Below are 16,040 nucleotides of genomic sequence, written 5' to 3'. Positions count from 1 at the left end.
CTGAATGACCTCATAGGTCCCAGTGCTTGGCCTTTGGTCTGAACTCTGTATTCCATAGTCCTATATTCCCTAGAGTAGTGCTTATTTATTCTAACGTTGTTTTAAACATTGTATTTTCAGCTTTATCAGCCTCGTAAATCTCTGCCAAGTTCTTGATTTAGCTCTCCATCTAACGTCATGCATATTTGTATATACATTTTTATAAACAATAAGGAATTTTATTCACACACACCTACTGATACTTATACTCTCTCTCTCTCTCTCTCTCTCTCTCTCTCTCTCTCTCTCTCTCTCTCTCTCTCTCTCTCTCTCTCTCTCTCTCTCTCTCTCTCTTCTTTACTTTTATGAATATCACAAATTCCAACAAGCCGAAAGTTTTCTTAGTTCTTCTGTAGGTACAACATACACAAAATTTTAGATGAAAGCACTGAGAAATATGAGTGATCTTAATGCGTTACAGCTTAATACATAATTTATGCATTTCTTCCTATTTAGTCTTTTTTTATTGCTTCTGCTTGCTTTAAAGCCCTGTAGTCACTAAAAAGTTATTAGGATTAAATAGTCCACGGGATTTTTTTTATTATTATTATAGATGTTATTCTATCATACTTCATCATGTTCTTGAATTTTGCATTTTCTTTTCGATCTAATTCTTATTTTATACAATTTTGCTAAATTTCATGAACAGATACGTTAACTTCCCGTCAGGTTCAGAAATCTCATAAGACACAGAGATATCCTCATTGATTAATGGCAATATTTAGTCGAGAAAAGGTGATCTGTATTATGTCATTTGCATGGAGTCATGATCGCCCCAGCTGGCTGCATCGTGCCCACCATTGAGAACGGAAGACTCTCCAACGACACGAGACCTGGGTCCCAGGTGCCCCATGGAAGCACCATCACAGTGACCTGCGATGACCACTACGAGCAGTCCCAGAATCTGCCTCCTTCCACCTGCTACAACAGCACGTGGACGCACTACCCACACTGTCACCCTGGTGAGTCGTTGCAGAGTTTTCGTTTTGATGTCAGGGTCGCCTGTGTGGCTGGAAGTGTTGTAAAAGAGAGAACTTTTTTTATTCTTAAAGAAAGTGTTTCCCTTCTAACCTTCTAACCTATGTTATAAAATGCCCTGTAATCAAGAGAGAACTTTTTTATCCAAAAAGGTGTTTCCCTTCTAACCGTCTAACCTGTATGGCTGGAAGTGTTATAAAAGGTTCTGTAAATAAGAGAAAACTTTTTTATCCTCAAAGAAAGTGTTTCCCTTCTAACCTTCTAACCTATGTGACTAAAAGGGTTATAAAAGGTCCTGTAATCAAGAGAGAACTTTTTTGTTCTTAAAGAAAGTTTTTCCCTTCTAACCTTCTAACCTATATGGCTGGAAGTGTTGTAAAAGTCCAGTAAATAAGAGAGAATTTTTTTATTCTTAAAGGAAGTGTTTCCTTTCTAACCTTCTGACTTATGTGACTGAAAGGGTTATAAAAAGTCCTCTAATCAAGAGAGACCTTTTTGATTCTTGAAGAAAGTGTTTCCCTTCCAACCTTCTAACCTGCGTGACTGAAAGGGTTATAAAAGGGTTATAAATGGTCCTCTAATGAAGAGAAAATTCTTTTATTCTGAAAGAGAGTGTTTTCCTTCCAACCTTCTAACTTCTAACATTCCACACTGGTACCCTGGTGAGTTGAAGATTCCAATTGATTCCAGACACTGTTATGATGCAGAAGCAGTTAGAATTTGATCTCCATCAGAAGTTAAGTGTATTTTCTTATTATAAAGATTTTAAACGAGAAGAATAATATTCCATCTGAAATGAAGCGTATTTTCTTATTATAAAGGTTTTAACCGAGACGAATAATATTCCATCGGAAATGAAGTGTATTTTCTTATTATAAAGATTTTAACTGAGACAAATAATATTCCATCAGAAATGAAGTGTATTTTATTATTAAAAACATTTTAACCAATAGGAATAATATTCGACGATCTACAACAGCACTTGCAATCGCTATTAACGGTGACCCCGAATGAGTAGAGAATTTTAATTTTTTTAGATTCTAAAAGGTTATAGTGTGTTTAAATTGTAGATAAGCTAATTTCTTGATAATAAAAAGCAATCCCCCGTATTCACGGTACTTTTATCCCAATTTAGGAATATTCGTTTTAAACAAATAATATAATATGGTAATAGTAAAAAGTAACATCCTTGCCTTTCAATGAATATTTTAATCAGAGAAAATATTTGAACCAGGAAAGGAATATAATAACGGTTACAATGCTACTTCATTCATAAAGTAGGGCTTTCAGTATACTGTATACGTCAACGGGTGATTTTAACATTCTTCACTACCCGTATACAGTAAATTATTAATAATATCCATCTATTAATAATATAAAAAGAATGAAAATTACAATGTGTTAAAAGGATTATTCTAATTTTATTCTTCGCCTTCGCATGTTTGTAAAAGTAAATTTCATTTCATTCACAAAAAAAAAAGAAAAAAGGAAAACTACTTATTAAAACTGAAAAGTATAATTTTAAATTAACCCCTTGAACTACCTCACATATATTAGTTTATCTGGATTTCTCTTCAATCGTTGCAAAGTAGAAAACAATAAATGAAGTTGAAAGGAAATTAAGAAAAAAAAATCAACGAAACATTTTATTAAGAGGAAACAAAATGGAAATTTTCATGCCACTTCAGTTTCCATCTCGAGTATTCGAAATTCCCAGACACCAACTTAATTCTCATTACAATTAATAATTTTTAGGCTTCATTGACAAAGCAAGGGTTGGGTGGGTGATTGCATTAGCCACCCCTGGTCGCTAAATTTTGAACAAAGGAACGCAACCTGGAAAATCAATCATAAGAGAGTATAATTTCCAATTCCCTTGAAATCTTCAATACGTAATTTCAAGGCCAAGAGAGACAAGGTCTGCCTAATTGAGTGGAGACGCCTCCCACCTGGGGTAACTACGTAGGCGATGACGTATCTTAGAGGTGCTACCTGCTCCTTAGGGCAATTCACCTGCTGACGCAATAAGGAGGTAGACAAAGCTCCGCCTACATGGGGGATTTTGGGGGAAGTGAGCAGACCTTCTCATTCTCTTGGCCTTGCGTAATTTGTAATTGAAAACCACCGACAAAACATTAGCAATGTTGTATGAAAATTATTAATATTAGTTAAATTTGTGTCAAGGTAAATTTTTACACCTCTCGTCCCAGTCACGTGATCTTCTTATTTTCACTTAAGCCTTCACTCACACCCAACGACCTTCTTCCCCCTCGTCCCTGTCTCCTCCAGCCAGATGCAAACGCCTTCCGGAGCGTCCCCGCCACGGCATGGTCATTGCTCCAAGGACGGCCCATGGCATGAAGGCTCGATACCGCTGCAAGGATGGATACAGACTACAGGGCTCCTCCACTACCATTTGTCATTTTGGGAACTGGACCGGACATACGCCGCGATGTAAAATTGGTTAGTCTCTCTCTCTCTCTCTCTCTCTCTCTCTCTCTCTATATATATATATATATATATATATATATATATATATATATATATATATATATATATATATATATATATATATATATGCACGCCAAAAAGAATTTTATCTGTATCATTTGAACCACTGTTGCAATCATCTGCATATGATTTAGGCAGTCAAAATATTCTTTCGCCTTAGGAAAAACAATCCTCCAAAATTAAATGAAAGATGAAATTAGAAACTAAAAATATCTTCGCTTTCTTATTTCTTTTATGGAAAGGTGGAATTATAAACGTTGCATATTCTGGATGAATTCAAATATATTTTCGAGTCTTTTAGAGATGAACTTCTAAAATATTCTCGCTTCGCTCAAGTTCTTATCTTCCGTTCCATTTACACCAACATGAGAATCAAAATCCATGACATCTCAACTCTCTTTTCCTTTTTCCTTGTGCAGTCTACTGCCCCTTTCCTGGGTATCTGACGAACGGCCGAGTCCTCCTCGTTGGTAACATGGGCATGTATGACTATCGACCTTACGTCAAGAAGGTAAGAGTGCTTCCTATCTAGAGGTATATTGGCTCGTTTATCATTATATGTTTCTCACTTCTCGTGCCTTTTGTCTCTTATTTATTATTCTGTCCGTTCACCTTTATCCATTGTAATGACGTCTTTACTGATTATTGTAAAAGTGTTTCCTTTGTGTAGGTATATTTGCTAGTTTCTCATTCTAATTTCTCCCACGTCTTGTACCTTTTGTCTTTTGTTATTGTTCTGCCAGTTCACATTTATTTATTATGATGACGTCTTAACAGATTATCATACAATGAATCCCTTTTCATTTATCCCCGTAGTGGGGTAGTGTCATCAGTGTACCTCACGTGGTGCACTGTAGGCATTACCTAAGGTTCTTCGCGGCGTCCCTTCGGCCCCTAGCTGCAGCCTCTTTCATTCCTTTTACTCTACCTCTGTTCATATTCTCTTTCTTGCATCCTACTTTCCACCCTCTCTAACAATTGTTGTATAATGCAAGTGCGAAGTCTTCCTCCGGTTATACCTTTGTAACCCTTTACTCTCAATTTTCCTTTCCGCGCTGAATGACCTTATAGGTCCCAGCGCTTGGTCTTTGGCCTTAATTCTATGTTCCTTCCTCCTTTCCTTCCTTTTCATGTAACTTTCCCCTCACATCAATTTTTCATATTCTCCATTAAATATTCCTAAACTAATTCGCTGTTAGGATGTTCAGTGACGTCACCACGTACATACCTTCAGCTGAAGATAATTCGTTCACAGTCGTATATTAATGAAACTTCTCGCACAAACAGGTCCGAAACAATCGCCAAATCCGCTATGAATGTAACCGCGGGTTCTATTTGTCGGAGGGGCCCCCTGGCGCCACCTGCATAGCTGGACGGTGGAGCCCCAAGCATTTGCCCAAGTGAGTCTGCAAGTCCGTTTCTCTTCCTTTTTCTCCCTTATTTCTCAAATGCTGCTCTTGAATTGATAGATGTATAGTCTGCAAATTTTTGTATCTTTCCAATAGAAGTTTGTGTTTGCAAATTTTTTTTATCTTTCAAATAGAAGTTTCTGTTTGTAAATTTTTGTCTCTTTCCAATAGAAGTGTCTGTTTGGAAATTTTTTTATCTTTCCAATAGAAGTTTCTTTTTGTAATTTTTTTGTATTTCCAATAGAAGTTTCTGTTTGTAAATTTTTGTATCTTTCCAATAGAAGTGACTGTTTGCAAATTTTTTTTATCTTTCCAATAGAAGTTTCTGTTTGTAAATTTTTGTCTCTTTCCAATAGAGGTGTCTGTTTGTAAATTTTTTTATCTTTCCAATAGAAGTTTCTGTTTGTAAGTTTTTGTACCTTTCCAATAGAAGTTTCTGTTTGTAAATTTTTGTCTCTTTCCAATAGAAGTGTCTGTTTGCAAATTTTTGTATTTTTCCAATAGAAGTGTCTGCTTGCAAACTTTTGTATCTTTCCAATAGAAGTTTCTGTTTGTAAATTTTTGTCTCTTTCCAATAGAAGTGTCTGTTTGCAAGTTTTTTTATCTTTCCAATAGAAGTTTCTGTTTGTAAATTTTTGTATCTTTCCAATAGAAGTGTCTGTTTGCAAATTTTTGTATCTTTCCAATGGAAGTTCCTGTTTGTAAAGTTTTGTATCTTTCCAATAGAAGTGTCTGTTTGTAAATTTTTTTATCTTTCCAATAGAAATTTCTGTTTGTAAATTTTCGTATCTTTCGAATAGAAGTGTCTGTTTGCAAATTTTTGTATCTTTCCAGTGGAAGTGTCCGTTTGTAAATTTTTATTTCATTCCAATATTCATATTTTTGTCTCTTTCCTATATTCATATTCTTCAGGATTTTCCTGCTTATCTTTTCATGAGTTTGCGTTCCTCATTTTTTCACGTATGGGTATTCAATGAATTGGAAGCTAGCTTGGCTACGTTTGACTTGTTCCATTTAGAATTTGCGCACGCTGTGATTAATAATAATAATAATAATAATAATAATTTTAGCTTTCTTTCTAACGTAAGTTACTCTTATTTCTCAGAATCGTGCACAAAATTTATGTCAAGCTGAAGGAGTTTAACAAACTTTACAAATGAGATTATTTTGTTTCTCTGAATCAGGCCTCTAAAGTATGTGTGAAGAGTCTGTGAACAGTGGTTTTCCCTCCAAGATATTTTTATAATCTCGGATCGGAAGAATGTTACTTTATTCTACCATTTTCCGATGCTGGTTGACTGATTGCTTTTTACGGATTTAGTAAAAGGAAAAATTAGTTTTCACGCTCCGAGTTAAGTCTAACATTTATCTTATACTGTCACTGCCATGTCATTGGGAGCTAGGGCAGGCTGAACAAATGTTGCGTATTGTCATAATGCCCCCCCCTCCTTTTTTTTTGTCAGGTGTAAAATCATTCGAATATAAGATAATTATTGAGCTGTTGAAGGACTCTTCATTATCTGAACATAAGGTTTTATGTTTGCTTTTGCTAACGTCATTCTATTTCTTACATGTATTAACTGTTTGTCTTCTGCACCGTAAATCCCACAACCGTTCTCGGCAAGGCAGACCTCCAAGACTCTAATTAGCGGTTTAATTGAATTATGTAAGAGTACCCAGGAGCAATGGCTCTTAATCTTTCTGCCCTTCTAGGCTCCTTGTAGTTGTGGCACCCTTTTCCCACTTTCATTTAATTGTTATCCTTGGTATCAGCGACAATCGCAGTCTTAATCTTAATTCCCAATTGGCGAATTTACATATCTTGCAACTGAGTGAATCGCTGCAAAACTAAAAGAAAAACGCATGAATGTCAGATCATTTGCATCATGGAGTTACAAAACAAAAATAATTTTTCTCCACATTTCAAAGGTCACCCTTGTTTGAATATAATCTACCTGTAGTAGCGTTCCTAAAAGGCCTGTTTCTCCCCAATTGATGGTACGAGTAACCCCGTTTAAGATCGCGTGACCTAATGGAACATTATACTGCTAACATAGCAGAAAGTACCCAGACACATATACAGAACACACACACACACACACACACATATATATATATATATATATATATATATATATATATATATATATATATATATATATATATATATATATATATATATATATATATAGAAGATATGACATGGATGAATGTATAAATATAGAAGGACGTTGAATGTATAAAGGCCCAGGAAGGGCCGTTGTTTCTTTGTTCCTTTATCACTTCAGGTATTTTTGCCTTTATATATATATATATATATATATATATATTATATATATATACATACATACATACATTCATACATACATACACACACCTTGTCATATGACGATGTTCGTGAAATGTTTGAGTGAAAACTATTTTTAAAAGTTATGTATGCGCAAATTTTGTTATGTGGCTGTCATATAAAAATAAAAAAAAAAGGAAGATGGAAAAAGGAAGACTAATAGTACGATCCCACCACTAAAGTAAACGATATAATCGACGCTTAAAAGAGTTAAGCGCTATAAGAATTAGGAGTATTTAGACTATGCATCTTTTTATGCCTCTTTACAACATATATCGTCTATAATATTATTCCTTTTATTTTTATTAGCGCTTTCATTAGCATCCCGTATTCTCCGTTCATATTCTCTTTCTTCCATCTTTCTTTCCACCCTATCCTAACAGTTGTTTCACAGTGCAACTGCGAGGTTTTCCTCCTGTTACACCTTTTTAACTCTTACTGTCAATTTCCGTTTCAGCTCTGAATGACCTCATTGGTCCCAACGCTTAGACTTTGGCCTAAATTCTATATTCAGTTCAATTCAGTTCATTAACATCCCTAATGTCATGTAATCCAAAATTTCACTGGTTTTTTATATTTCGTTGTTAGATGCTCTCCTAAGCTACACCCAAGAGTCCAGTGGCTCAAGCGCTCTGTGAATATCGCCGACTACCTGAAGTACCTCAATCAGACTCGAGAAGAAGAACAGCCACAGATGACAACAACAGCCCCCTCCGAGACAGGGCAAGTCGCCGCGGACCACCTCTGGCCAATCAGCGCGCGGGACGGTATTGAAGGGGAGGATGAAATCATCAACGAAGAAGTTAACGACGCCTTTAAAGGTAGTCCTGAAAAGACTGACAGCGAAGAGGGAAACGAAGACGATGAAATCGAAGCTGCCAGAGACGTGGCTGGAGTCGCCACAGCAGGAGGCGCTAATGAGTCAGTGGCTACGCATTCCTACACGGTTCCGATCGAAGATGGCTACGTGGACAACATGGTCGGGGACACTCATCGTCGTAGCGTCGAGAGATCTGAGCCCTTGAGCAGAGTGCCGAGAAGTGCCGCGACAGACGGCCGAGACAAGGCTCACAGGAAGCGAAATGAGTGGAAGAAGCTGGGGAAAAAAGGTAGGAATGTTTCGTGATGGTTTTCTCAGGATGCTGTCATTTCGTCGTAAAGAAAGTTCCGTTGAATAACGTAAATGATTATGTAGTGTTTCTGCCTACATTAAATGAATGGATGTTTTGCCTTTCCAAGCTTGATGTCGACATCAAAATTCGCCTGCAATTACTTGTTGAAATGCTTTTTAATTACTAGAAGGCTGTGACGGAGCAAATTACAGTCTTATAGATTAATAAAATCTTGTAAATACTATAAAGTATTTGCTGAAATTCATAAAGAATTGGTCTAAATGTAGTCCATTTGTTCACTTATTCAGCATTTTCAAAATTGTGGAGTTTCACAGTTTAATCGGAAAACTTTAAGAATGATTGTGATTTAGGTAAAAATTTTAGAGTGTGTCCTGGGGAAGTTACGAAATGAAAAACAATACGTTGGTATCAGATGTTAGTTGTTACTACATCATCATTAAAATCCTTGATTATTTTTTGGTAGCCTTAACCCTACATCCTTTCCTACTTTGTTTGGCTTTGGCATTCTCCCCCCGCTTCCGTTTTCCCTGACTGAACCTTGTCCTTGATGATGATGGGCTGCCCCTTCCTCGGAGTTAAGTCCTGCTATTTTTCCTTCCCCTATTTTGTTTCTTAAGGCCTGGGCATAACAAGGGCTTTGGATTGCCCGTCCCAACGGCCTTTCCATTAAAAAAAAAAAAATCATAGGCCCCCTCTCATAATTAGAAGGACTTAATCTTTGATCCGGTATTTAAAAGAGATCGATGCCTCGTTCCCAGAAGACAATGGAAAGTCTTTTAGGAGTTTTTTTTTTTTTTTCCATACATGAGGAAGGAACTTGAACTGTTGTATGTTTTGCTGAACTTTTATCAGTATGATTGTGTAGGATTTTTTCCTTCTGTTCCATATCTATTAAAAGCTTCTTATAAACTTTTTTTTCCCGTATTGTCCCTCTGTTCACTGATTAATTTTTAATGCAACTTAAATACCTTCCTTAAAACTCTGTTTACATTTTCTCGTAAGGTTTTTGTTGATATTTTCGGAAACATAATTGATAATCTAATGTTAATTTCATTATCTGAGAGTTAATTTGCTTCGCGTTTTTTTTCTATTCTTCCTCGAGTGTGCTTGCCGTACCCTTAGGTAAATCGAGGTGTACCAACGTAAGTGTCATCTGCAGGAACTATTTAAAAACTTTCGGGATATTGAAGAATCCGATTTCCATTCCAGGTGTTCGTTTTGAATCACACAATTATATCCCATGAATTCTAATAATATTCTAACCTCTATCAGCGTTACTCCACGAATAGTGTCTATTATACACATTATATTCTCTCTCGACCGACAGCGTCGCATTGCGAAGAAATCGACATCAACGAGTACGTCGAGGTGGAGGTGATTCGCGCGGGTCGTGACCTCAATTACACATACTCCGCAGGGGCTAGAATAAGGGTCAGGTGCCTGGAAGGTCATGGCCTCAACATCGGCAACAAGACAGCGAAATGCTCCAGAGGGAAGTGGAGACCCATGAAACCGGAATGCGTCACGTGTAAGTTGACATGAAACTCTACGGGTCTTAGTATCCATGTTTCACTCTCATCACGCGGTCTTCTGTTGCACATAACTCGTCCCTGTTTTGACGAACTGACGAAACCCATTTTTTTTTTAAGTTTTTCGAGTTTTCCAGCCGGGGTGACTCAGTATTTTATACTCTGTAACGTATCAAAACTTCATCTGCATGTGTTGTCACATTTTCAAACCAAATGTCCTCAAAAGATGAGCTAATTAGAAGCTCTAAATAATATAAAAATCTTTGAACCCCATTTTCTCAGCATGGGGTAAAAACGGCTTACGCCAGTTCGTCAGACTAGGGACGAATTGATAATACGACACTTGGACCATTTCTCTATCCAAATTTCAATGTCTGATCACACAAAATATCTGTTGCACAGTTTTTGAATATGAATGCATCTCTGTGAACTACATGTGATTCACATTTATTTATATGAAATTAAATTTTCCTGCAATACGTCCCTTACATTGTATGTGGTGCAGTGCATATCTCGTAATGTCTCTCAGAAGTTTCACAAATGTTTCAACCTTAACATCTAGCAAGATTCTAACTTAAATGTCCAGCTTCCATATCTAGCCTTGTCTCTTGACATAAATGTTTGAGCATCTAATAGACGTCATCACCTCCACGTCCCCTTCATTCATGTGTAATGCCGTTCATCCCTGACTATGATGTGATGTTCCCCCTTCTGTGTCAATTGTGGGATTCCGGGAAACGTGAAGTGCCTTGCCTGGTGCCGCAGACGACGAATGGGTATTACGAATTCAACAGCGTACAAGTGCCACAGAAGGCCACAATTCCGCACGCGGAAGTCGTCAGATTTTGGTGCCACGACGGCTACGCGGTCCTGGGCTCCAATACCCTCAGGTGTTGGTATGGGGAATGGACCGTCACCGGAATCAGGCCCCACTGCCAGCCAGGTGAGGTTAATTAACTAAATGTTTGTGGCTCTATCCCAGGTATGGAAGCTAATGGAGAGGTAAGTCCCGTAGGTAGGTGGATTCAAATGTTACATTGAAGGTCGCTGGGTTATTTATTTGTTTCTATGTGACATTTAACCTTTTGTTCCTTACATGCAAGAGTTTCTGTAATGCCATCACACAAGTGTGGGCCCAGTCTCGAAATCTTTGAGAATGATAAAAAATATTCTGTAATCAAACATTTTCCTCCATAAACACATTTCTATTACTGAATGTGTTCAAAGCTAGCATACATAACATTTTCCTCCATAAACACATTTCTGTTACTGAATGTGTTTAAAACTAGTATACGTATTTGAAGATAGTGATTTGAGAAATTGTAGGCAGTTGTACGAAAGATGTGTGTGTGCGTGTATTTATGTTTATAGAGAAATGATATTATCTCAGGGCAACCATGGGTAAAATGTTACTCGCCTTATTTTCTTTCTTTTATGAATTATTTTAGATCTTTTAATCAAAAGTATTTCATAAGACCAATATTTCAAAATTATGTTGGCCATGTTTTTCACTACCGTTGAACGACGCTTATGCTTTTCCCTTTTAGTTTTTCATATTTTGAATAGACATTGAAGTATCTCATATCCTGCTATCGCCGCCTGGCTGAAAAAAAAAAAAAAAAAAAAGGGGTTAAAAAAATGAAATCAAAAGAAATGATACTATACATCTAGCGTGGGAACGAAGGGATGTTTAGCTCGTAGCAATTTTTCATAGCTCCGGGCGAATGTTTGTTTTAGAAAGGGTAAAAGCTGTCATCAAAAGATCCATGTACTTCAAAGATAGATCATTTTTCCTGTATCTCTTCCTCGGGGCTACATTTTCCCGGTGATGTTTGCTTTGTAGTCGAGAAAGAATTGTAGGAGCTTTATGAATGAAAACCTAATAGAGGATATGTTTGTAATCTCTTTCTTTTCTGCCCCCTCTGAATTCAGCGAGCTTGTATGATAATGCTGGCTGTACGGGCATGTAATATCCGTATGTAGTCCAGCCCCGAGGTCAAGAAGAAATTGCAAGATGAAAAGTGGAGGATCTGACCGTGGGAGAAAACAAATATTTTGTTTTATGCGAAAAATTCTACTTTTTGCGAGTCGTAAGCTTTCCCTGAACGTAATACCTAAGCGTAGCATAGTCTTGAGTAAATTTTCGCTGAACTCTGAGTTTTACCTTTGGCACTTAAGTATGGTTTTGATTTTCATTCGTTAGCTCTTTTTCAGAATGTGCCGAGAACAGTTCACGGGAAAAAAAGAAAAGGATCTGGCAAGAAGAACATCTTGTTAACGATACTGACTTCCCAGCTCCCTTCTAAACCAAAATTACTCGAACCTTGTTTGCTTACGGGACTTTTATGATCCACTGCTAAGGTGGTCTGAAAGCTAGGGTATTTATTTATCGGGATCACGCAGTGCAATGTAGACAGCACTCAAGGTTCTCTGCAGCGTCCCTTCGGCCCCTAGCTGCAACACCCATCATTCCTTTCACTGTACCCCCATCCATATTCTCTTTCTTCCATCTTGCTGTCCACCTTTTGCTAACAATGGTTTCTTAGTGCAACTGCGAGGTTTTCCTCCTGTTACACCTTTCAAACCCTTTTACTGTCAATTTTCAGTGCTGAATGACATAGGTCCCAGTGTTTGGCCGTTGGACTAAACTCTATATTCCTATATTCCATTATTTACTGGGACGTTTGGTTTGATTTTGACTCAGGGTTACTGAATGCATGAGCCACGTGGCAAACCAAGAGGGGAAAAAATAGACAGAGCACTCTTCTTGGCGAGTAAAATTCGTAGTGTAAATGAATATATAGTTCCTTAATCTAAAGCTACATTAAGTCCTACTAAGGCTGCAATACTTCTTCCAAACAACACTCACTGTGCTGTGGTTGTCTTAATTTTATCAGCTGTTTACATTCGTACGTTGTTATCTTTTCGTTAATGCATCTTTATTATTTGGTATTTGATTCACTTTGTTTTCTCTTTTTCGTTCATAGGCATTTTGTTCTTGAAGCCCGCTTTGCAAGGCACTGATTTATTTCATATGAATGGCAACACATTTAAATAATAATAATAATAATAATAATTTTATATAGAACGTTATTTACTCTAACGTTATTTTCAACAGACCCCTGTTCGCTACCTGTCATCGACCACGGAGAATACCTGGATGGACACCTGCCAGGTGACAGTATGGAACACAGCACTGTCTTCAGCTACACCTGCGAGGACGGATGGTTGGTCAACGTACCGCAGATTACCTGTCATCTCGGGAACTTCCTCCCGGAGCAACCCTCCTGTGTAACACCTGAGCAGGCTACTCACATAGGGCACCGCCTTCCACAGCCGATGAAGCGTAAGATTTCCTTTGTATTTGATTAGCTTGGGTTTCAAAGGCTCGGAAAGTGGGTGGTGACAAATAGGTTGGGTTTCGAAATCTTGGAAGATGGGCGGTGACAAAAATTTGGGTTTCGAAATCTTGGAAAATGGGTGGTGACAAATAGGTTGGGTTTCGAAGTCTTGGAAAATGGGTGGTGACAAATAGGTTGGGTTTCGAAATCATGGAAAATGGGTGGTGACAAATAGGTTGGGTTTCGAAATCTTGGAAAATGGGTGGTGACAAATAGTTTGGGTTTCGAAATCTTGGAAAATGGGTAGTGACAAATAGGTTGGGTTTCGAAATCTTGGAAAATGGGCGGTGACAAATAATTTGGGTTTTCTTTGACAAATGGTTTGGGTTTCGAGATCTTGGAAAATGGTTGGTGACAAATAGTTTGGGTTTCGAAATCTTGGAAAATTGGTGGTGACAAATAGGTTGGGTTCAAAAACTTGGAAAATGGTTGGTGACAAAAAAATCTTGGAAAATGGGTGGTGACAAATAGTTTGGGTTTCGAAATCTTGGAAAATGGGTGGTGACAAATAGGTTGGAGAAATCTTGGAAAATAGTTGGTGACAAATAGTTTGGGTTTCAAAAACTTGGAGAATGGGCGGTGAAAAATAGTTTGGGTTTCGAAATCTTGGAAAATGGGTGGCGACAAATAGTTTGGGTTTCGAAATCTTGGAGAATGGACGGTGAAAAATAGTTTGGGTTTCGAAATCTTGGAAAATGGGTGGCGACAAATAGGTTGGGTTTCGAAATCTTGGAAAATGGCTGGTGACAAAATGATACAGGGTAAATAAAAAAAAAACGCTCAAATTGGAGAGCAAATACATTTAAAGCCAAGGCCAAAAGAAAGAGAAGGTCTGATCACTTCCCCCTAAATCCCCCATGTAGGCGGAACTTTGTCTACCTCCTTATTGCGTCAGCAGGTGAATTGTCGTAATGAGCAGTTACCTATAAGATACGTCATCGCCTGCATAGTTACCCCAGATGGGAAACAGTTGTAGACCTTGTCTCTCTTGGCCTTTGGATATAATTGTCTTCCCTCTTCAGTGTGGAGACACTTTTTTTCTTTTTAGTCTCCACACTGGAGCTTTACGCTCCGAAACTGTATGTTTTTAAAATATGACTGTCCTCCATTTTTTTTTTTTTTTTTTTTTTTAGGTTCAAAGTTCGATACTGATCTGTTGTCATCATGATACGGGTTTGGTAGTACAGTAATTTAATAGTACAGTATTCATACCCATTTTAATAATACAGTACTCACCCATTTTGATAATACAGTATTCATACCCATTATGATAATACAGTATTCATACCCATTTTGATAATATAGTATTCATACCCATTTTGATAATAGAGTATTCATACCCATTTAGATAATGCAGTATTCATACCCATTTTCATGATACAGTGTTCATACCCATTTTGTCAATACAGTTTTCATACCCATTTTGATAATACAGTACTCATACCCATTTTGATAATACAGAATTCATATTCATTTTGATGATACAGTGTTCATACCCATTTTGATAATACAATATTGATGATACATTTGATAATACAGTATTCTTACCCATTATGATGATACAGTATGCATGCCCATTTTGATATACAGCATTCATATATGTATATTTATTTAATCCATAACGTGTATGGAAATGCCTGTTTTACCTGCCACTTCTAAATAATAACTTTAGGATCACCTCTGCACGTCATCTGAATCCTCGACCTTCTGTTTCTTTTTCCTTCCAGTTTTATCCTTCAGCGAGAGCGACGTCTCACTTGGAGGTGACATCACCAGCATCGACTTCATGACGAGGCAACACAGCTCCTGCAGTCCTCCGACGCAGATCCAAGGCACTGTCATCTTCAAAAATGGTCAGCCGCTCGACGAAGGAGAGCGAAGGTCAGAATCAACATTTAAAGAAGAAGAAGAAGTCCCATTAGGCTGAGGACTTCAGATTAATTTGTCTTCAATTTCGTTACTTCTTTTTAATTGCTTATCAAAGTTTCTATTTTTATCACATGTTAGGGGAAATAACCCTCAAACATGGCGATATTGAGTTAGTGGTGGGAAGATATAGAAAAGACATGTCATTTTCACATGGGAACAAGTTTCAAACGAAAATAACCCTTAATCCCCCCAAACTTATGGTTCGAAGTCGCTTGATATAAATTGATTCCGGTACAAATGGAAAACTTTAAAGCTTAAAATCTCAAAACTATGTTTTTGCACATAGGCCCCTCTGACATGCGGCACCTCATTATTGTGGGCTCTGCTTTTTGGAAGCTTGCTGAGTAATTTGATAGCCTTTTAAGCCTGTTTTGTATGAATTGGGGTGGTAATAATAGTGATTGAAAAGTTGATAAAGTCTGACCTTTCAGAGTTTGCAAGAACAACTAATTCAGTGATAACCCAGTATCAGGACTAACATTTCAGACCGACACGTTTGCCTTGGCTATTCTGAGCTTGTCTGAGACATCAGTTTATTCCTCGAAGATTCCCTTGATGCTAACTTGCCCTTTGAACTTCAGGGATATCTCCCATTTTCAAATGTTTCCCGTGACACTACCACTTTGACTTAAGAGGGTATCTTATTACCACCAAAACGATTCCATTGACAATAACGTGCCCTTTGACCTCTCAGAATTATCCATTTCTGAACGTTTTCATCGACGCTACCGTAAGTTTTAATTCTGAAGGATTCCCTTATATCT

At 37.5% G+C, this 16,040-nt stretch overlaps 1 protein-coding gene across 9 annotated transcripts in view; it reads left to right on the top strand.

Annotated features, from left to right (window-relative positions):
• LOC136834970 (sushi, von Willebrand factor type A, EGF and pentraxin domain-containing protein 1-like) overlaps positions 1-16,040 on the top strand; it is a 240,286-nt gene that overhangs the window by 208,319 nt on the left and 15,927 nt on the right. For 5 of the 9 annotated variants that reach the window (XM_067097924.1, XM_067097928.1, XM_067097926.1 and 2 more), the window contains 9 exons: positions 819-1,001; positions 3,307-3,480; positions 3,948-4,039; positions 4,816-4,928; positions 7,873-8,393; positions 9,745-9,945; positions 10,692-10,889; positions 13,065-13,292; positions 15,075-15,228. In XM_067097924.1, the coding sequence (XP_066954025.1) occupies positions 819-1,001; positions 3,307-3,480; positions 3,948-4,039; positions 4,816-4,928; positions 7,873-8,393; positions 9,745-9,945; positions 10,692-10,889; positions 13,065-13,292; positions 15,075-15,228 (1,864 nt within the window). Of the gene's footprint in view, positions 1-803; positions 1,002-3,306; positions 3,481-3,947; positions 4,040-4,815; positions 4,929-7,872; positions 8,394-9,744; positions 9,946-10,691; positions 10,890-13,064; positions 13,293-15,074; positions 15,229-16,040 lie in introns of all 9 variants that reach the window. The other 4 variants (XM_067097931.1, XM_067097930.1, XM_067097927.1 and 1 more) reach the window with 3 other exon arrangements.

This window comes from Macrobrachium rosenbergii, chromosome 54 (assembly GCF_040412425.1).
Source record: "Macrobrachium rosenbergii isolate ZJJX-2024 chromosome 54, ASM4041242v1, whole genome shotgun sequence".
NCBI lineage: Eukaryota > Metazoa > Arthropoda > Malacostraca > Decapoda > Palaemonidae > Macrobrachium > Macrobrachium rosenbergii.
The sequence above is the reverse complement of the archived record's forward strand: the minus strand, read 5'-3'. Positions and strand labels throughout refer to the sequence as shown.